Here is a 22,500-nt window from a genome sequence, read left to right as displayed (position 1 = left end):
CTTCAGACAAGCTCCAGGTTGTTGCTGCGTGTAATAAATACAGCCTGTCAGCCCAGCGTGGGCTTCTAAAGTGGACCTTTAGGCCTATTAAACACCAAACCCACGTCAAACACCAGCGCTGACGAATGTCAGCCTGCTGAGCCGACTGCATGTGGGAAAAAGAAAAAAGACCTCTGAAGATCTCGAACATCTGAAACCCTCCTGCCTGCAGATGAACAGATTGCTGCAGACACAGCTGCTTCTGGAGAGGGAACTCCTCGTTTGTTTATGTTTTAGAACCTCAGCAAAAAAAAAGGATTTTGGATTTTCACAGCTGGTTTTTAAACAAAATCTGATCTTTTTGAAAATCGTTTTCAAAACAGAAGAAAGCTTCCGATCTGAGCCCAAAGCAGCGTATGACATCACGCGGGAACGCTCCACCAACACCAGTAAGCAGCAGCAGAGCTACGGCGTTTCCGCGTTAGCATTCTAGCGGAGGTCAACGTGTCATCAGTCAGATGTAGCTCCTGAAACCTCTGCTGGCTGGTGGAACAGAAATAGGGACCGTTTGTTTACTTTTATTGAATGTTTAATTTCTGTGCTCTGAGAAAACTGATTTTTTTGGAATATTGAATATCACCCAATAAAATCATCTCAAACGTGACTAAATATATTAGTTAAAGTGGCAGTGCGTAGCTTCCTGTTTACAAACATTACGGTAAATGTTACCTGTGGGCGGGACTCCTCAGACTTTGATGGCCCTTCAGGTAATTCCATTGGAGGATGCAGCGCAGCGCTGATTGTAGTTTTCAGGCGGATCTGCTCGGGGACTTGCACCTGCCGATGACATCATCACACCACAGCAATACCACTCAGCCAAAATATATTGCATCTCTTTTTCAAATCTGCTCTTTTATGTATGTTTGTGTAACGTAGTAATTATTGTGTGTATTTGGGTGCTTTTAAAGCTTAATACTCTTAATACTCTACACTTTGACCAATGTGATGTGAATGTCCATATAAATATGGACGTCCAGTCTGATTGGTCTTTAACTTTTAATCAGAAGATTCTAGGAGTTTGTTTATTCAGGGATTGTGGAACACTTCCTGTTGATTCAAGAAGAGTCAGGTTTATAAAAAGTGAGAATTTATTTTCTAAACATTTAAAAACATGACAAGTTACCTACCATTACTGTGGATGGATGGATCTAGGTGGATGGGGTGTGATGTATGGTGACTATGTGTGAATGTGAGGTTATCAGAACCTTCGTATCTAGAAGAACTGGGTTCTGGGTGTAAAAAGGAAAGAATTTGTTTGTGTTAAGCTATGAAGTTGATTCTTATCAAAGCCACATCAGACACGATCATGCTGTGTCTACCTCACCCTTTGGAAGACCCTCTTCGCTGATCCAGCGGTCAGGGAGGTCGGATGACCTCGAGGCACCAAGGTTTGTAGAATAACCGCAGCACCGACTCTCCAGTCCAGAGACGTTTCCGGGTCACGACAGATGGATGGAATCGTTGCGTCTAGAAGGACTCTTGGGGAGTCGGACCAGTACCAGCTTTGTTCTGCAGGAACCGTTTGCTGTGTCAGCGGTAGGCGGCTTTTAGCAGGGTTCTGACAGCTTGTCAAAGATGCTCTGGGTTAAAGAGGTTTCACTCCGACCGGCCGTTCCGTAGCTTTTCTCTGGATCTGAGTCACCGTCTCGTGAGCTCTGCTTTAATATTGTCATATTATGAATTCTTGTCCAATCGGAACGTGCCAAGTTAAGGGATATTACCAAGAACCTCAGAACACCACGCCTTCTTTCAGATACCGGATGCTCTGATTAGAGGTAAAGAAATATCTACGTGTCATGAGTTTAACTTAACTTTAATTTATCTCTCTAATGAACCTCGTCATATCAACCATTACTGATTATGTCTATAGACTAATGTGTCTATAGTTATATTGTGATAAATCATTCAATGTAATCATTCATTTCCTTTCAAACTTCAGTAGTTCAAGCACAGATTAATCAAAACATTATTGATCATTTCATACAACATTTGTTCGTTCCATTTCAGGAATGATTAACTCATACGAGCTGAAAACAGCCACTCTTATAACGGTCCAGTCGGGCCTAGATAACCAGGCAGGCTTGGCACAGAAGGACCTTGAGAAGGGAACAGTTTGTTATCATGTGTTCTGAGCTGCAGAGAGGCCCGGACTCCAGCTGATGGAATGGCAGGATCCGGCAGATTAAAGGCCACACATGTAGACTCCTGTCTCCATATGACCAGACACTGAAGGGGTCAAACTGTACATGAAAAACTGACCATGTCTGGTCATTACATATGGAAATATTTGAGCAGTTTTTTAATTAATTTAATGTTTTTTTCTACCTGTTGAACCTGGTTACGTAACTTCCATAAGTCATACATCCAGCCAGTCAGCTAGTGTGACGTCATCGACAGGCGCAGGACCCCGAGCTGCCCAGAAGGAAACATGGCGTCCCCCAAAGATGCCAAACCCACGGCCCACACACTTCAGACCCACTATTTATGGTTATTTGGTACAAAGCCGCCAATATGTTTCAACAGCTGGACATCCTTTTATTCATCTTCAACGTTTTGATGGATGTTTCCAGAAATTAAAGGTTAAAACTACTTTTTAAAGAGTGAAATCAGGATAATAAGTTAATTTGACCTATTTTATTTAATTAACAAAGAGAACCTATTGATAATGAGTAGAACTTACCTAGAAATACTAGTTCAGCACCGCCGCATTACCTGTTTTATTTATTAACAAACAGAACCGTTGTACATTTTGACCAGAGTAGCTGTTTACAGTTCCATGCTGTGTTGGCTTTCCAAATCGAGAGGTTTCAGTTACAGACTCGCTTACATCTACAGCTAATCTTGAGCAACAGTGAATGCAAGCTCAGCTCAGCTCAGCTCAGCTCAGCTCAGCTTGTGTCAAACAGAAAACAGCTTTTTGGTGTTGGTTGAATACATTCTTATTTAAACTGGCATCACACTGTGCAGCAGCGTAGCCCATAAGGTAGAGCAGGTGGTCCAGTTACCAGGAGGTTGCAGGACTGATCCCAGCTTCAACGTCCAACTGATATCACCATCTTCTAGCTTAGAAGATTGGGTAATACTTACTGATAGGTGTCAGTTAGATTTGACCCGATTCATTTAGGTGTTTCTAAACTTTCAACAGAAGGTACTAATTACAAACATTTATGACGTATGAGCTATTTAAGCAAAATGTGACGTCAGTTTTATTGGGTAGTTTCCACAAGTAGATTTTTACAGTGTAGCCCTTCCGCTGGGAGCTCCCGGCTGACTCCAGGTCTCAGCTCCACCACCTGTCCCAACATAATCCAGTAATGTACAGATAAATAAACTATGTGCTGCCAGTTTTACCGCTGCGTGTAGATCATGATAACTCTGTCATGTTGCGGAGTAGTTGGAGGCGGACCATGTGTGGTGGAGCTGACCGGGAGGCAAAAAGGCACGCATGGATAAAGAAAACATGATTTAATGGTAGAGCGGGAATGAACAGCACGAGACAACGATGACAAACAAACCACAATGATCTGACAAAGGACATAACGAGACGGGAGGTATAAATACACGGGGGGAAAATCAGGAACACAGGTTAACAAGGGGCAGGTGAAACCATTAGGGACTAATCAAGGGCAGGGGCAGATCATGATAACTCTGGATAATTTCATCTATAGCTTACAGAATAACTGTCTGACTGCGGATGCTGCAGTAGCTCACTACATGGAGGCTCTACCGGACTCAGGAGGATCTGTTGTTGAAACGTGTGTGTCATCTTCTAGATCATATCTGTGTGTGTGTGTGTTTGTATGTGTGTGCGTGCGTGCGTGTGTGTGTGTGTGTGTGTGTGTGTGGTTCTTTCCTGACCGTTTCAGCCTGTGCTGATGTTTTTTGGGGGGACTTGAGTTGAAAGAGTTTGACATGAATACAGACACCCTGTTCACATGTAACATTAGCAACATGAGTCGTTTTTCTGCTACGAAAAGGCCACCAGCATGCTGCAGCCTTATCCCAGCTGCGGTGCAAACACAGGATGAGATCATCTATAATAACATTTCTGTGGCACTGAAGCACAGACACAATGGCCTATTATTCCAACATATTATTGTTGCAGTAATCAGTATGGAAAAGTCAGCGGTCACTGCAGACCCCCAGATGAACAGCTTCAGACCTGCAGCGTGCGAGAACCTTCGATACCACCATTCACAAGCTACAATCCAGCTCCATGGACTCCTGCTCCTCTGGGTGGCTTCTGTGGGGTTGTATACCGTTGATCTAAAGTGGAGTGACACAGTGGAAACAGCAATTTTCCATTTTAGAGCATTTTGAAATCACTGAAAGTTTGGTCGTATGTTGGCAATTTAAAAAGGCCTTTATTTTGGAAAGCACCATCAGAATGACTTGATATTGATATGGTATCACTGTGGGGTTGTATACCGTTGATCTAAAGTGGAATGACCCATTGGAAACAGCAATTTTCCATTTTAGAGCATTTTGAAATCACTGAAAGTTTGGTCGTATATGGGCAATTTTAAAAGGCCTTTATTTGGAAAGCACCATCAGAATGACTTGATATTGACATGGTATCACTGTGGGGTTGTATACTGTTGATCTAAAGTGGAATGACCCAGTGGAAACAGCAATTTTCCATTTGTTCTAAAATAAAATGTTTTATTTTATTTTAATTACCTTAAAAGACTCAAAGTCTCTTTTTACACTTTATATTTATTTAATCAGGATCGTTGTCAAGTCGACGCCAGAAACAATGAAACACAACTTGAATATTAGAGGAACAACAAGGCTTTATTCAACCAGCATTCATACAAGTTATCAATCATGAACAAAACATTTCTCTTACCGTTGCTTATGGGTGGAGAGCTGAACACCCCAGTTAGAAAACGTAATCCATGATAACACATGTAATCCAAGAACCTCGTCAAATAGAATCCTTCAAACAGCTCTAACAGCTCTGAGCTCTGCTCTGCTCCTTATACATTCCCTGATGTGCGTGCAAAGCTGCACACCTCCACCAGGATTACCTTGATTACATCCTCATGATCACATTATGTTCGGCTCTCCTTGATTACATCCTCATGATAAGTGTGATTGACAAACAGTAGTGATCAATAACTTGTATAAAGCAATTATACAACAGATGACAAGTTCATTTTTATTACATTCCACTCTTGAACTTTTCATCTAATTTATGTAACATATCCATCACCATTTCCCCATCAAAACCAACGTCATTTATAACATACCTTGTAGTTCCACTTTAATTTTCATCGTAGTCTTTGCATTATTACCCAATTTATTTCTCTTCTTAATCGAATAACATACCAACAAATAATAAGATTACACAATGTTAGAATGCTGATTATAATTAATGCTGCAATCATAGGTGGAATTAGCACTTTATTAGCGGTACTCGACATGCCTGTAAATATATCCCACCAATGATGAGCGGAAGCCTGTTCAATCAATGTAGCAACATGTTTTATTTCCCCTTGTGCCACAAGAGTAGACACCATAAGCCTGGAAAGGTTGGACCTATGAGAGTCAATCAATTTTGCCACTTCAGTGGAACCATCCAATGCGCATTTGAATCGTTCCAGTGAGAGTGTCCAAGGGGAGTGTAAAACCTCCCATTGTATCTTAGTCAGCCGACTAGATACAGTGTAATTACTCAACCAATAGGTCACGTTATTCCATTCCCACATATGTATACCCTTGAGACAACCTGAAAAGGGAACTGAAGGTACCTGTGGGGAATTGGTCATTGTAGCCACGCATAAGGTGTTAGGACCCACCTGCCAAAACTGTTCCTCTGGGGGTGTGACCGTCCAATCACAGAGTACGACCCTTGAATCAGTGAAACATGGATTGCTATGTCCTTTTACCAATGGGCAGGCTAAACCCTTATCAGTCTCATCACAGTGTTTTACTTCATATGTTCGATTTGTTTTAACATCCCACCACTCTCCACTAACATGGAGATACCAAAACCCTTTAGTGGTTATCACCGGCAGTATCTGATATCTACACACAGTCATTACTGATGTCATATTATACTGATCCCAGTATCCAGTACACATAGATTTATTACAAATCGTCATTTCTGCATGTAGCTGTAGCCATAATGAACTACTGATGTTCCATAATGTTCGCCATGCATGATAGTTATTACTCATTACCTGTATTTGAAACCTATTTCTCTGTGTCTCAGCATGAATAGTCTGCAAGGAACAGACTGTCCAATTACCTATGTGTGACAAATTATGCAATGCATCATAAGTTTCATTCCAAAGCTTTAGATTCCATTTAAATACACTTTTCCACACATCACTTCCTTCTAGCTGACTAGATACAGTCGAAGGCATCCATCTTGCAGTCTTGGTGACAGCTTGTGCGGTGTATTCTCCAGTGTTGGACAGCATAGTTCGTGTTACCTCATTGTTTGCTGTGTTAGCCAGACCATACAAAGTTCCAGTTCCTCCTAGCACGGTGTCATACCATGCTCGCCTCCTCCTGTTGCAAGGCGGAATAGGAGGGAATTTCACAGTCCATCGCACATATTCGGCTACCCTTATTTGTCCCATTTGTTGACAAGTGTGAACCAGGGGAGCTACAGCTGTCTGCGTAGCTCTAGCTGTGTCGGGCAGCACCCAGAATATGTACAAATAGGCGCGTCCTCCTGTGATTACAGTTCCATTCCTGATCCGGAAATCGCGATCAACCTTCATACTCCAATTTGTGCCATTTTGTATGCAAGTACCATTCCCCTGATGGTATGCACAGATGCACGCTGCAGAATTAAAGGTTACTGTTGATCCTTGAACCAACACCCCCGGGCTGATCACCCTTCCTCGGATTTTAAGACATCCTCTGCACCGGTACATCTTACCGGTAGATGTTAGGTTTCCCAAGTAGCAAGCGTCATTTGCTCTGCATGTGAATGTGCCTTGAGTGCGGTTGGACATACTGCTAACCAATTCCAGATGGCCCATGACCCCTTCTTCCAACACTTGTCCTTCCGTGAGCCCCCAACAGAAATGTGCCCTCAGTGCGATGACAGCGAGGACATGGAGGACGATGACCAAACATCCGACACCACCAGGTCCGCGGAGCCCATCCATCGCCTCGACAAGGGTTCAATCCTTTTGTAGGGGAAGGGGACCCAGTCAACCACCGTCACTCAGACACCCGCCTATGGGATACATATAAAACTGCAGATAGAATGACAAGCATTAATTTTCTCTCCTGTAACATTTGTTTATCGGAATATTAATCCATTTTTCCTCTCCGGGGAACAATACACTTACCACAGCATCTTTTCCCTGTGCAATAATCTCTCCAGCTCTGGGAGGACCATTGAGCTGCTCCACCCACACTTTTGCCCCCGCAGTAAAGTCTGATGATTCAAACCCAGTTTCACCCCTCTGAGTGATAGTGGTAGGTTTAGTAATCTCTTCAACTTTGGACATTACACACCGTTTGATTACTAACTGAGCTATCTTGTCTCCTTTTTCCAGTACCAACGGTTCTTTACCTGTATGCTGACACACCACACCTATTTCCCCTTGATAGTCTGAGTCTATTACCCCAGCTAAAATGGTTAGACCCCTCAAAGCTAAACCACTTCTTGGACACACATGAGCATAAGTTCCTGGTGGACATTGTATTCCCAATCCTGTTTTTACCACTGTCACTTTATTGGTTACTAAAGTGATGCTTTCCAAGATTTTAAGATCTAATCCCACAGAGCCCGCAGTTGCTCTAACAGGGAGTTCTGCCTCAGAAGTTAGTTTCCACATTCGTATAGGAGGGTCAGTAGAAGTTGTTTCCCTTCCTGCCCTGGCAACCATTAGCATCAGTGGAGTAACTCCATCCCCCACGGGTCTGTTATTTAACTGATGTACTGCCCTAGTCAGATTTTCTCTCCATTTGTCCAAAGAATTAATAACCGATAGTTTCCTTAGTTTCTCTTTCAGTAACCCATTCATTCTCTCAATGAGTCCACTAGCTTTCGGGTGATATGCTACATGATAGATCCATTCTACCGCGTTGTTCTCTGCCCATTCTTTGACCTTATTTCCAGTGAAATGGGTACCATTATCAGTCTGAACCTGCAAAGGTAGTCCATAATAGGTCTCTATTAATGACAGACATTTCAATGTAGCCTCCTGATTGGCGTTATGACACGGATGCACCACCAGTACCCCTGACACCGTATCCACGGCTGTGCATGCATACTTACAGTTTTTACTTTTTGGCAATGGTCCAATGAAATCAATCTGCCAACACTGTCCCGCTTGTTTACCTCGATGTATCTGTCCCTGTATATGTCGAGGGATTCTCTTTTTCTGATGTTGACAAGGTTCACAATCTTCTATGGCAGTTTTAATATCATCAATGATGAGATCTATTCCTCTGTCCCTCGCCCATTTCAATGTTCCCTGCACACCCCAATGTCCAGCAGTAACGTGAGCCCATTTGGCTAATCCAGGACTTGATTGTCTTACAGCCTGAATTTTCACTATCTTATCTACAGTCTGATTATGCAGGGATTCAGGATCATTGTTATTAGTATGAGCATCCACATGTAATACTGACACAGGAATATTTTGGCATTTCTCCCAAATGTCCTTCCATAGGTCAGCTCCCCAAACCTCTTTTGAATGTATCTTCCATTGTGTAGCATGCCAAGTTGGCATCCAAGTTAACATTCCTTGGGCTACTGACCAGGAGTCAGTATAAATACTTACTCCCTGCACCCCAGCCGTCATTATTACCATGTGTACTGCTTTCAACTCCGCCCATTGACTACTCTTTCCTGTCCCTGTGAGTTCCATAACTTGTTGTGTACCAGGGTTAAATGCCCCAGCCTTCCATTTCCTGGTTCCTGCCACATATTGACAGGAACCATCAGTGAACCAGGCTCGCTCCTGCTGCTCTGGGGTGAGTTCGCTCCATCTTACCCCCAGTTTCACAGGAGAATCCTGGATTGGTTTTACCTCAAAAGGCACTTCATCCATTTCTGGAACGTCTGCCACTTGCTCGTGGAGCATTGATACTCCTTTTTCTACAATGTTTCCCTTTATTTTATCAGGATTGCCATGAATTACCGAGGCCTCCGCCCCAGTGTCAACCAATGCCATTACTGTCTGTACTGATTTTTTCCAATAAATCTGTAATTCCACATGTGGTCTGATATCATTTACTGACCATCCTGAGGCACTGGCAACAACCCGAGCTTGACCTTCATCCTATTCATCATCATGTTCCCTTCGGTGCTGTTTTTTCTTTCTACGCTTCACTGCCGCCACCTGATAACACTCATCTGAACTCTCCTCCTCTGAAGATTCCTTGGGAGGGGCGGAAGGTTCAGCAGGCTTCGACGCCACCTCCCTGATCACATTCTGCAACATTCCAACCAATTCTGACACAGACATCCTGTCGTCCTTTTCAGGACAATGTCTGAACTGACAATGGACCTTCAGTCCCATTTGGCTGCATTTCTCCATCAATGCATTAGTGGGCAATCCATCAATCTCCTCAAACGGCACTCCCGCTTGTCGCAGTGCCCTCCACAGATCTGTTCTAGAGGGGCCCATTGCCCCCCCTTTACGACCCCTTGAATGTGGATCAATCCTGGGTTTATTTTCAGTTCTAGCTCCCTCTCTCCTCGTCTCAGACCAATCACCCAGCGTGGTGAGTTCGCCAAGACGATCTTTTATCGCGGCAAAAGTCTGGTCTGCCGCGCCAAACAACAAGCTGGTCACCATGGGTTTATAATGTGGTGGGGCATGTCTGATGAGGTGATCTCTAGTTGCCTTAGAGATGTTACAGTCCACCACTCCAGCTCCCCCGTTTCGAGCCACTTGCTCTCTAATAGTGAGTCTGGTGAGCCGCTGAATGGCATCTCTCACTGTCTGCCATTGCCCTTTAATCTCAGACCAGTCCGCCGTGGTAGGATAGATTACATGACATGCCAGAGCATATGCATCCCCCACATTGAAATCTTCATCAGCTGGCAATGCCCGGACTGTAGCCCGGTATTCAGCATTTATCTGTGCATCAGTACTTAATCCTGAAAATCTCATGGCATCACCGGCATCTATGGCTATATCACACGCGCCATCCTCCATAAGGCGATTAAGCCAGGAGTCAGTTGGTTCGCCTGGGCGCTGTTTCAGCTTCCCATTCATGTGATTTAACTCATCTTGTGAATAATCCTCTAGCGTTGTTAGCAGCCTAGGGGCGGGTTGTGGCTGCTGTTGTAACATCCTTCTTATATTACCCGCCTCATCGAGTTCCGGCCGTCCCTGATCATCCACCATATCTACCAGTATTGGTGGAATAATTTGCTGTTCTCGCCGACGCCTAGTAATAGGTCTTTGTTCTGACATCTTTATCCCCTGTAATGATGGATACAAGGGCTGAGGTGGTGGGTCAGGTTTAATCACCCACTCCTCCTCCTCATCATCCCCCCAAAGATCCCCGTTCCATTTCTGCGGGTCCCAATCTTCACCAACATTCTTTACAAACGCCCGGATCTGAGCAGGACCTGTTCTACGAGGTCGCTTCTTTTCCTTCCTTTGCGCTCGAGACACAAAAGTCAGCGTTTTATCCAAAACATTCTGAGCATGCTTTAGCTCTTTCCCCATCACACACACTCTCTGCTCAAACTCTGAGCATGATTTCTCAACTTCTTCAGCATGGATTTTCTCCTGCGCCGCTCGCTCTCTACAACTGCTCAATTCTAACTCCTGTTTTTTCCATGCTTCTGCAAAAAGCCACATCATATCTCTCACTCCTGCCAGCGGCGCTTTTTTTTTAACTTCTATCCGCGTCAAACGGTCCAGCACCACGGCGGGGCTGACCACTCCATTTAACTCTCCCCACGGCCCAGGGCGTCCACCGCGCTGCCTTAACATATCACCAATGGATCGGAACTCCTCCGTTTCCCAGCCGGGAATCGGCACGGGAATCGGCGTTCCCTCCCCAGAAGCACTCGGCTCCTTTTTGCTTCTCCAAAAACACTTCATTGTTGCTGGAATAGCTTGACTGATCCTGTTCGTGACGCCAAAAATGTTCTAAAATAAAATGTTTTATGTTATTTTAATTACCTTAAAAGACTCAAAGTCTCTTTTTACACTTTATATTTATTTAATCAGGATCGTTGTCAAGTCGACGCCAGAAACAATGAAACACAACTTGAATATTAGAGGAACAACAAGGCTTTATTCAACCAGCATTCATACAAGTTATCAATCATGAACAAAACATTTCTCTTACCGTTGCTTATGGGTGGAGAGCTGAACACCCCAGTTAGAAAACGTAATCCATGATAACACATGTAATCCAAGAACCTCGTCAAATAGAATCCTTCAAACAGCTCTAACAGCTCTGAGCTCTGCTCTGCTCCTTATACATTCCCTGATGTGCGTGCAAAGCTGCACACCTCCACCAGGATTACCTTGATTACATCCTCATGATCACATTATGTTCGGCTCTCCTTGATTACATCCTCATGATAAGTGTGATTGACAAACAGTAGTGATCAATAACTTGTATAAAGCAATTATACAACAGATGACAAGTTCATTTTTATTACACCATTTTAGAGCATTTTGAAATCACTGAAAGTTTGGTCGTATGTTGGCAATTTAAAAAGGCCTTTATTTTGGAAAGCACCATCAGAATGACTTGATACTGATAAGGTATCACTGTGGGGTCGTATACCGTTGATCTAAAGTGGAATGACCCAGTGGAAACTGCAATTTTCCATTTTAGAGCATTTTGAAATCACTGAAAGTTTGGTCGTATATGGGCAATTTAAAAAGGCCTTTATTTTGGAAAGCACCATCAGAATAACTTGATATTCATATGGTATCACTGTGGGGTTGTATACTGTTGATCTAAAGTGGAATGACCCAGTGGAAACAGCAATTTTCCATTTTAGAGCATTTTGAAATCACTGAAAGTTTGGTCGTATGTTGGCAATTTAAAAAGGCCTTTATTTTGGAAAGCACCATCAGAATAACTTGATATTGATATGGTATCACTGTGGGGTTGTATACCGTTGATCTAAAGTGGAATGACCCAGTGGAAAAAGCAATTATCCATTTTAGAGCATTTTGAAATCACTGAAAGTTTGGTCGTTTATGGGCAATTTTAAAAGGCCTTTATTTTGGAAAGCACCATCAGAATGACTTGATATTGATATGGTATCACTGTGGGGTTGTATACTGTTGATCTAAAGTGGAATGACCCAGTGGAAACAGCAATTATCCATTTTAGAGCATTTTGAAATCACTGAAAGTTTGGTCGTTTATGGGCAATTTAAAAAGGCCTTTATTTTGGAAAGCACCATCAGAATGACTTGATATTTATATGTTATCACTGTGGGGTTGTATACCGTTGATCTAAAGTGGAGTGACCCAGTGGAAACAGCAATTTTCCATTTTAGAGCATTTTGAAATCACTGAAAGTTTGGTCGTTTATGGGCAATTTAAAAAGGCCTTTATTTTGGAAAGCACCATCATAATGACTTGATATTGATATGGTATCACTGTGGGGTCGTATACTGTTGATCTAAAGTGGAGTGACCCAGTGGAAACAGCAATTTTCCATTTTAGAGCATTTTGGAATCACTGAAAGTTTGGTCGTTTATGGGCAATTTAAAAAGGCCTTTATTTTGGAAAGCACCATCAGAATGACTTGATATTTATATGGTATCACTGTGGGGTTGTATACCGTTGACCTAAAGTGGAGTGACCCAGTGGAAACAGCAATTTTCCATTTTAGAGCATTTTGAAATCACTGAAAGTTTGGTCGTATGTTGGCAATTTAAAAAGGCCTTTATTTTGGAAAGCACCATCATAATGACTTGATATTGATATGGTATCACTGTGGGGTTGTATACTGTTGATCTAATGTGGAATGACCCAGTGGAAACAGCAATGATCCATTTTAGAGCATTTTGAAATCACTGAAAGTTTGGTCGTTTATGGGCAATTTAAAAAGGCCTTTATTTTGGAAAGCACCATCAGAATGACTTGATATTGATATGGTATCACTGTGGGGTTGTATACTGTTAATCTAATGTGGAATGACCCAGTGGAAACAGCAATTTTCCATTTTAGAGCATTTTGAAATCACTGAAAGTTTGGTCGTATATGGGCAATTTAAAAAGGCCTTTATTTTGGAAAGCACCATCAGAATGACTTGATATTGATATGGTATCACTGTGGGGTTGTATACCGTTGATCTAAAGTGGAATGACCCAGTGGAAACAGCAATTATCCATTTTAGAGCATTTTGAAATCACTGAAAGTTTGGTCGTTTATGGGCAATTTAAAAAGGCCTTTATTTTGGAAAGCACCATCAGAATGACTGGATATTGATATGGTATCACTGTGGGGTGGTATACTGTTGATCTAATGTGGAATGACCCAGTGGAAACAGCAATTTTCCATTTTAGAGCATTTTGAAATCACTGAAAGTTTGGTCGTATATGGGCAATTTAAAAAGGCCTTTATTTTGGAAAGCACCATCAGAATGACTTGATATTGATATGGTATCACTGTGGGGTTGTATACCGTTGATCTAAAGTGGAATGACCCAGTGGAAACAGCAATTATCCATTTTAGAGCATTTTGAAATCACTGAAAGTTTGGTCGTTTATGGGCAATTTAAAAAGGCCTTTATTTTGGAAAGCACCATCATAATTACTTGATATTGATATGGTATCACTGTGGGGTTGTATACTGTTGATACAATGTGGATTGACCCAGTAGAAATAGCAATTTTCCATTTTAGAGCATTTTGAAATCACTGAAAGTTTGGTCGTTTATGGGCAATTTAAAAAGGCCTTTATTTTGGAAAGCACCATCATAATTACTTGATATTGATATGGTATCACTGTGGGGTTGTATACTGTTGATACAATGTGGATTGACCCAGTAGAAATAGCAATTTTCCATTTTAGAGCATTTTGAAATCACTGAAAGTTTGGTCGTATATGGGCAATTTAAAAAGGCCTTTATTTTGGAAAGCACCATCAGAATGACTTGATATTGATATGGTATCACTGTGGGGTTGTATACCGTTGATCTAAAGTGGAATGACCCAGTGGAAACAGCAATTATCCATTTTAGAGCATTTTGAAATCACTGAAAGTTTGGTCGTTTATGGGCAATTTAAAAAGGCCTTTATTTTGGAAAGCACCATCATAATGACTGGATATTGATATGGTATCACTGTGGGGTGGTATACTGTTGATCTAATGTGGAATGACCCAGTGGAAACAGCAATTTTCCATTTTAGAGCATTTTGAAATCACTGAAAGTTTGGTCGTATATGGGCAATTTAAAAAGGCCTTTATTTTGGAAAGCACCATCAGAATGACTTGATATTGATATGGTATCACTGTGGGGTTGTATACCGTTGATCTAAAGTGGAATGACCCAGTGGAAACAGCAATTATCCATTTTAGAGCATTTTGAAATCACTGAAAGTTTGGTCGTTTATGGGCAATTTAAAAAGGCCTTTATTTTGGAAAGCACCATCAGAATGACTTGATATTGATATGGTATCACTGTGGGGTTGTATACTGTTGATCTAAAGTGGAATGACCCAGTGGAAACAGCAATTTTCCATTTTAGAGCATTTTGAAATCACTGAAAGTTTGGTCGTTTATGGGCAATTTAAAAAGGCCTTTATTTTGGAAAGCACCATCATAATTACTTGATATTGATATGGTATCACTGTGGGGTTGTATGCCGTTGATCTAAAGTGGAATGACCCAGTGGAAACTGCAATTTTACATTTTAGAGCATTTTGAAATCACTGAAAGTTTGGTCGTTTATGGGCAATTTAAAAAGGCCTTTATTTTGGAAAGCACCATCAGAATGACTTGATATTGATATGGTATCACTGTGGGGTTGTATACTGTTGATCTTAAGTGGAATGACCCAGTGGAAACAACAATTATCCATTTTAGAGCATTTTGAAATCACTGAAAGTTTGGTCGTATGTTGGCAATTTAAAAAGGCCTTTATTTTGGAAAGCACCATCAGAATGACTTGATATTGATATGGTATCACTGTGGGGTTGTATACTGTTGATCTAAAGTGGATTGACCCAGTGGAAACAGCAATTTTCCATTTTAGAGCATTTTGAAATCACTGAAAGTTTGGTCGTATTTGGGCAATTTAAAAAGGCCTTTATTTTGGAAAGCACCATCAGCGTCATTTTTGAGTAGATTTTTCCTGCTCAGGAGTGGAATTTCTGAGTTTGGGTCAGGGTTAGCTGATAGAAACAGGAGCTAAAATATCAAGCTAACGTTATCCTAAACAGTTTATGAACCTGCCGGAGCAGATTAAGACGATGCTGCCTCACCTAGATCGTTGTGGATGTTGTCATCGCCACCATCCAGTGACGTGGACCCAAACTTTAGAGACTTTGTCCTGCCATGCTGCTTGCTCTGTTTGTTTTAGGAAAATGGCTCTCACAAGTTCTTGCTACTGAAGAACCAGGACTGAAACACGGCACAGTTTCACATCATGTGAATCGGTCCTCGGTAGACCGTACGGACATCAGTCGGTGACTTAAAAAGTACCGAATTCGGTACCGTTCCCTCGTCCTCCCTGCTCAGCCTTCTCACACTGCTTTATTTAAAATCTTCATCGTTGTACATTTTATGAGAATATGTAGCGCTGGTTTAAAAAACCCATGAAACATCAAAATGATGCTCAATAACTTAAAAGTTTTAAATGACATTTGATGGGTTTTAAAAGTCTCTCTCCAGCTGCACTGTGTCCATGATCTGGTGTGGGAGACCGTTCTGAAACGCTCATTTTAAATAAAAACAGAAGAACAGAATATATCGTTTTACATATCACCCATTCCTACCCCAACCAGAGGGGACTCACTGGGGATAGCCAATCCAGAGCCAGGAGCCCAGCACACTACGTCTGCCCCTAATTCAGGCCGCCGGCCCCAAGGGCCCACACCCAGAGATCATGGTTCTTCTGTAAAGACCCAGCCCCATGTCATGCATTTGCATTAAGGTGCAGGTGAGGCAACATTAGAGTAACCTTCCAGGTATAGGATCTTAAACGTGATTGAAGAGTTGTTCCAAGGTGATAGAGGCCTGGCTTCATGTTGGGTGTGGCACCTCGTGACCCTGCTACTGATAACTGACAGCAGTGAGCACAGGCATATGTACGTGGGTGCCCTGTGGACTGGTGCTGTCTATTGGAGCTGCCGTGGTGGCAGGTAGGCTAGAAAAGTCACTAGTAAGCACACGTGGTCTGTTTCCAATAGTGTGCCAGTTGTTGTGACTGTAGGCTGCACAGAAACGAGCATAGCTGCTCCATCTGCACTGACTTTGGAGAGTGAGGAGACCCATCCAATATGGCAACGACGCTGTCGCTTAGCATGTTCTCTCCATGCATACGTGAAGTTAGCATGTTCTCTCCCTGCATGTGTTGAGTTAGCATGTTCTCCCCATGCATGTGTGAAATTAGCATGTTCTCTCCCTGCATGTGTTGAGTTAGCATTCTTTCCATGCTTGTGTGGAGTTAGCATGTTCTCTCAATGCAAGCATGAAACTAGCACGTTCGCTCCATGCATGCATTGAGTTAGCGTGTCCTCTCCATGCATGTGTGAAATTAGCATGTTCGCTCCATGCTTGCATTGAGTTAGCGTGTTCTCTCCCTGCATGTGTTGAGTTAATGTTCTTTCCATGCTTGTGTGGAGTTAGCATGTTCTCTCCATGCGTGCATTGAGTTAGCATGTTCTCTCCATGTATGTGTGGAGTTAGCATTTTCTCTGCATGCATGCATAGAGTTAGCATGTTCTCTCCATGCATGTGTGAAATTAGCATGTTCACTCCATGCTTGCATTGAGTTAGTGTGTTCTCTCCCTGCATGTGTTGAGATAATGTTCTTTCCATGCTTGTGTGGAGTTAGCGTGTTCTCTCCCTGCATGTGTTGAGATAATGTTCTTTCCATGCTTGTGTGGAGTTAGCATGTTCTCTCCATGCATGTGTGAAATTAGCATGTTCGCTCCATGCTTGCATTGAGTTAGCGTGTTCTCTCCCTGCATGTGTTGAGTTAATGTTCTTTCCATGCTTGTGTGGAGTTAGCATGTTCTCTCCATGCATGTGTGAAATTAGCATATTCTCCCCATGCATGTGTGGAGTTAGCATGTCCTCTCCATGCATGTGTGGAGTTAGCATGTCCTCTCCATGCATGTGTGGAGTTAGCATTTTCTCTCCATGCATGCATGGAGTTAGCATGTTCTCTCCGTCTACGTGTGGAGTTAGCATGGTCTCTCCATGCATGTGTGGAGTTAGCATGTTCTCTGCATGTATACGTGAAGTTAGCATGTTCTCTCCATGCATACGTGGAGTTAACATGTTCTCTCCATGCGTATGTGGAGTTAACATGTTCTCTCCATGCGTATGTGGAGTTAGCATGTTCCCTCCATGCATACGTGGTGTTACCATGTTCTCTGCATGTATACGTGGAGTTAGCATGTTCTCTGCATGTATATGTGGTGTTACCATGTTCTCTGCATGTATACGTAGAGTTAAAATGTTCTCTCGATGCTTGCATGGAATTAGCATGTTCCCTCCATGCATACGTGGAGTTAGCATGTTCTCTCCATGCATACGTGGAGTTAGCATGTTCTCTCGATACATGCATGGAATTAGCATGTTCCCTCCATGCATACGTGGAGTTAGCATGTTCTCTCCATGCATACGTGGAGTTAGCATGTTCTCTCCATGCATACGTGGAGTTAGCATGTTCTCTCCATGCATTTGTGGGGGTTTTCCCACCTATTCCAGTTTCTTCTCACAGACCAAAACACGCTTGTCAGGCTAACTAGAGACCTAATGGTCCCTTGGTGTGAGTGAGTGTGTTACTGATTCTTGACTGCCTTTTGCTAGTTGGAGCTAGCAATGCTCCATATCATCATATTGCTCTCCGTTAGCCAATAGAATCTCAGAATGGAGCCCAACTATCAATCACAGATTAAATAGTTGCCACAGAAACCAAATTATGGTTGTGGTTTAATCTTGTTGCTATTGTTAACTTGTGTCTTTGGTTTAAATTTAAAGAGATGGCATGTTGGCAGCTTCTCTCTCATTTACACTGAATAACACCAACAACCAATAATTTGACAGCCACTAAGGATGGAAGGTTTTCCAGATTGTGCTGGAGGAGATTCTCATTAAACCTAGAACTTTGTGGTTTCCATTCCTGATCCAGACTGTGAGCCAGAGGAAGTGTCTGACTGGTCCTTCGATGAAAACTGTCTCTTCTGCTGCGTAAGACGTGAGAAGAACAAGGTAAGATGCCTCACCACACTTCAGTGCAAGAAAACAACTAATGCCAGTAACATTTCTGTCCATATGGTGATGTTTTAGACATGCATGCCCATAAATATTCTCTGGGATTCTCTTGAGTTGTAACCAATTCCGGTTACCATTCTCACCATTATAGCTCATGTGAGACTGTTGGTTGGCGCTCTTTACACAACCATAGGTTAGAGCTTTGGCCGAGTTTTCTTTATAAAACCAAATTATGTAAACTGCCTCCTTACCTATTTTCCATCCTGGCTTCTAAAATCACCAACAGAAGCTGTATTGTTCCTAATCAGAATCAGGGCTTTATTAGTGGTACTGGAATCACAGCATTAGGAAATTGCACCGGGACTTGGTGCAAAACGAAAGAACAGGAAGTAACGGTAAAGTAACGGGGGGGGGGGGGGCTTAAGTCCACAACACCCTCTGCTGTCGTCTGGGTTGTTGTGGCTGCACCAGGACACCAGCCGTTCCACCTCCTTCTGTAGGAAGATTCCTCCCTGTCAGAGACACGTCTGATGACGGTGGTGTCGTCTGTCAACTTGATAAGCTTGACAGCGTCATGGTTGGAAGTGCAGCTGGTGGTGTACATAAACATGTACCCATGACCAAGTGCTACATGCTACATGCTACATGCTACGTGCTACGTGCTACTGCTGGTGAGATCTAGGCTTGTAAAACATCACCCAACAGCAGTGAAAAGGTTTAGAAAGACGCATTTGCATGAAGCACCTAACAAATGCTGGCATGTAAACTTTAGTCACTAACCTAATGATACTAGCTGTTAGCCTATCGGTCCTAGAGGATGGATTTTCCGTCTTTGAACAGAGACTTTTGAGGAAGTCCTCTACATGTAAGATTGTGTTTATTTAGTTTGTGCTGTGGGATTTGAAAAGTTAGCTAGTGGACTTTTTGAATCTGAGACCATCCCTAAACCCAGAAGCACACACACACAGCGACTAGCTGGGGTGAAGAATTATTTCTGTTCTTCATTGTTTAAACTTTTGACCTGATGAAGGTCCAGGTTGGATCAAAGCTTCACCTGTTAATAAACACTCTTCTGCTGTTTGGTTTTGCCTAATGCCGAGAGCACGCGGCTCGACTGTTGGCCATCCGCAGGATTGTTTATGTGATCCAGCATGAGTTCGGCGAGTCAGACTGCCCGACGTGTCGCTGCAGCAGGACACGCTCCTTCATGAGCACAGAAAACGTACGTCACCAAGCAGACGGCTAACCAGAACAACGCTGAGAAGATGAAGTGGAGCGCCGCCACTAACACTTGTTTTTAGTGTCCGCTCAAAGAGGAAGACTGGCTTTAAAAGCCGCTCTGGCCTCAGCCTCTGGCTGTGAGCCACGTTCCGCGTCCTGCAGCCAAACGTCCTCATGAACACATAAAACTCACAAAACCACAGAGGAGTAAGCATCTGTCACAGATCGCTCCGGTATCTAAAGGGCTGCCATGAGTCCTGCCTCGCTGTTTACCCTGCAGCTCAGCAGCTGCTGCCATGGACCGGAGCTTCCTCTGCAGCAGAACGCTACTGGACCACCCTCATCAGCAGAGAGGTTCTGGCCCGGCCCGACCTCGCTTTGGTTCTGCTCAGAGAACCTCGGGGCTGGCTGCTCAGGCTGGAGACAACAAAGGGCTGTTTAAACAACATCAGTCTGTTTAAAATGATGACTTTGTTTTCTTTTAAAAGTACAATCATTTGTTTGAAATAATCCAAATCCTCGCTTCCCGTTTACACGGCCCCTTCTGCTGCTGACCTCCACGAGTCTGTATAACTTCTGAATATAAGCAATAATACGTTTGATTTAAAAACACATTTCTAAACACGGAAGGAGTCAAACACAAGAACATAAGTAGACAGAAACAAACAAACAAGAAAGTAAACAAGGCACTCTGAAGTTCACAGCAGAGAGGTGGGTTTGAGTGAGTTTATGTTGTGGATGTGACGGGAAGGGAGTTTTACAGCGGTGAAACAGAAGGCTCCGCCCCCATGGTGCTGGGGGTCAGGGTAGTGAGGCGCTGGTTGTGGAAGGCCTTGGAGGTGAGCCGGAGATCCCAGTGCAAGCCAGTGGAGCTGAGGGTTCTGGAGGGAGGCGTGAGCTGAGAGCGATAATCCCTGTTATTCTGGCTTTGTGAAACGGCACAGAGATGAGTCGGACTTGAACACCAACACACAGCTTCTACACGGCGACGCCTTACAAGCACCAACATTAACAAGTAGCACATCTTTGTGAAGTGGACGGAAATCGATTCCTGGATTTTAAAGCAAATAAAAATCTGAAAAGGTTGGCGTGTGCTCCCCATGCTCCCCGTGCTCCCCGTGCTCCCCATGCTCCCTTCAGGGCTGTAGGCCAGGAGGCGCTGGCTAAAATAAGACGGGGACTGGAACTGATGCTGTTAATCCAGACTAGAGTTAGTTTTAGTTTTAGTCGACTAAAGGATGTTGTTGCATTTCTGGTTCGTTTTACCTGGCGGACAGTTTTGTTTCCCGGCTGTAAACTTCCTCAGAGCCGACGCTGATGGTGGCGTCGCCTCCACGCAGCAGGAACACACCAACGATGTTTAAAGTGTATTAAACTTATTCTGATTTTCAACTGAAGAAACTAAATAAACATGTAAAATTCACACTTTGGATCAATAAAACTCTGTAATTATAAATATTGTAGTAACAATAATTAATGGAGAATACCTAAATGAGCTCTGACAGTCCGTGTTAGTAAAGTAAACTAGTGTGTTATATCCAGTAGTATTCGTAAACATGACAGGAAATGACATCATCCTCTAGTAATGGGAGGAGGTAAGCTAAAGGTAACAGATGTTTGGGGTGTTTATTACCTGCAGTAATTTACCAAGGTGGGCAGAACGCTGCTAATCCCGGCCAGATTATTAACGACCGCCGGTCCGGTTCAGGTCCAGTAACAGCACCGTAACCCAGTGATTGCCAGGATGAGTCAGCTTCTCTTTTTGTCTTTTACCATCAGCATTCATCATGATTCCCCTAATCTAATCTAATCTAATCTAATCTAATCTCATAACCCATTCATCATGAAACAACAGTAAAACACTGGTCTGATGAAAGTGGAAGTGATCAGCCTGACCGGGTTCTCCTTTCTTCAGAACCGGACCCGTGTTTGCTCTGCTGCTTCCGTCCACCTTTACACGAGAGGACAGGTGTGTGCTGCTGTGGCGGTGTGTGGATGCACACACACCCTGCTGACCAGCTTCCAGACACAGTGGGAGAAATCACCAGAGATTAAAGAGCTTAAACCTGAACTAATCAGTAAAATAACTTTTGTCACAAGACTGATGAGCAGACGAGTAGATTAGAGGCTGCAGCACACGTTTCTGTTGTCGTCCAGTGAGAGCGCACCTGCGCAGAGACCCGCTGGTAACGCAGCAGCAGCTGAAGGCGCCGGCCGGCTCGTCATTTCAAACTCACACACATCCTGTGTGTGTGTGTGTGTGTGTGTGTGTGCGTTCGTGCGTGCGTGCGTGTGCGTGTGTGTGTGTGTGTGTGTGTGTGTGTGTGTGTGTGTGTGTGTGTGTGTGTGTGTGTAGGAGCACAGCGTGGAAAACGGCGGAGACAGCCACGTGCTGTCAGCGTGTGAGGACTTCAAACAGGGGCAGTCTCGGATCAGCCGGCTGGAGAGACAGGCCCGAGAATTCCTCAATGCTGTGTTCCACAGAAAAGGTAGGCCACGCCCATCCACCTCCGGCTCATGCTGGTCATGTATGATGATGCCAGAAACTTGTGATCCACATGTTAACGCGCTGAAGGTATGTCTCTCTGAATCTGATGGAGCAGCTTCAATCTCACCACATCCTGAAAACTGGTTATTGATCCGAAAGAGAATCAGACGACAACGCTCAGTCGCAGTGGCGGTTCTACATGGAATTACTCCCCGGGCGAGGCCCCCTTTGAGCGCCCCCCACCACCACCACACACACCACCACCACCACCCCACCTGCACGCACACACGCATGTTTTCTACAAACAGGCATGTTTTATTAGAATGACTATTGAACATTCATTTTTCTAAGTTGCACATATTTACATTAATTACTATGAAGTTGTCAGAATGTA

The 22,500-nt window shown here is 43.4% G+C and overlaps 1 protein-coding gene across 1 annotated transcript in view; it reads left to right on the top strand.

Annotated features, from left to right (window-relative positions):
• The window catches only part of lcor (ligand dependent nuclear receptor corepressor), a 103,212-nt gene that overhangs the window by 51,361 nt on the left and 29,351 nt on the right, over nt 1–22,500 (top strand). The window contains exons 3-4 of the mRNA XM_054751884.2: nt 18,315–18,394; nt 21,975–22,107. Of these exons, the coding sequence (XP_054607859.2) occupies nt 18,315–18,394; nt 21,975–22,107 (213 nt within the window). The remainder of the gene's footprint in view (nt 1–18,314; nt 18,395–21,974; nt 22,108–22,500) is intronic.

This window comes from Nothobranchius furzeri, chromosome 7 (genome assembly GCF_043380555.1).
Source record: "Nothobranchius furzeri strain GRZ-AD chromosome 7, NfurGRZ-RIMD1, whole genome shotgun sequence".
In the NCBI taxonomy this organism is placed as follows: Eukaryota; Metazoa; Chordata; class Actinopteri; order Cyprinodontiformes; family Nothobranchiidae; genus Nothobranchius; species Nothobranchius furzeri.
Note: the sequence above shows the minus strand (reverse complement) of the source record. Positions and strands in the feature narration are given on the sequence as shown.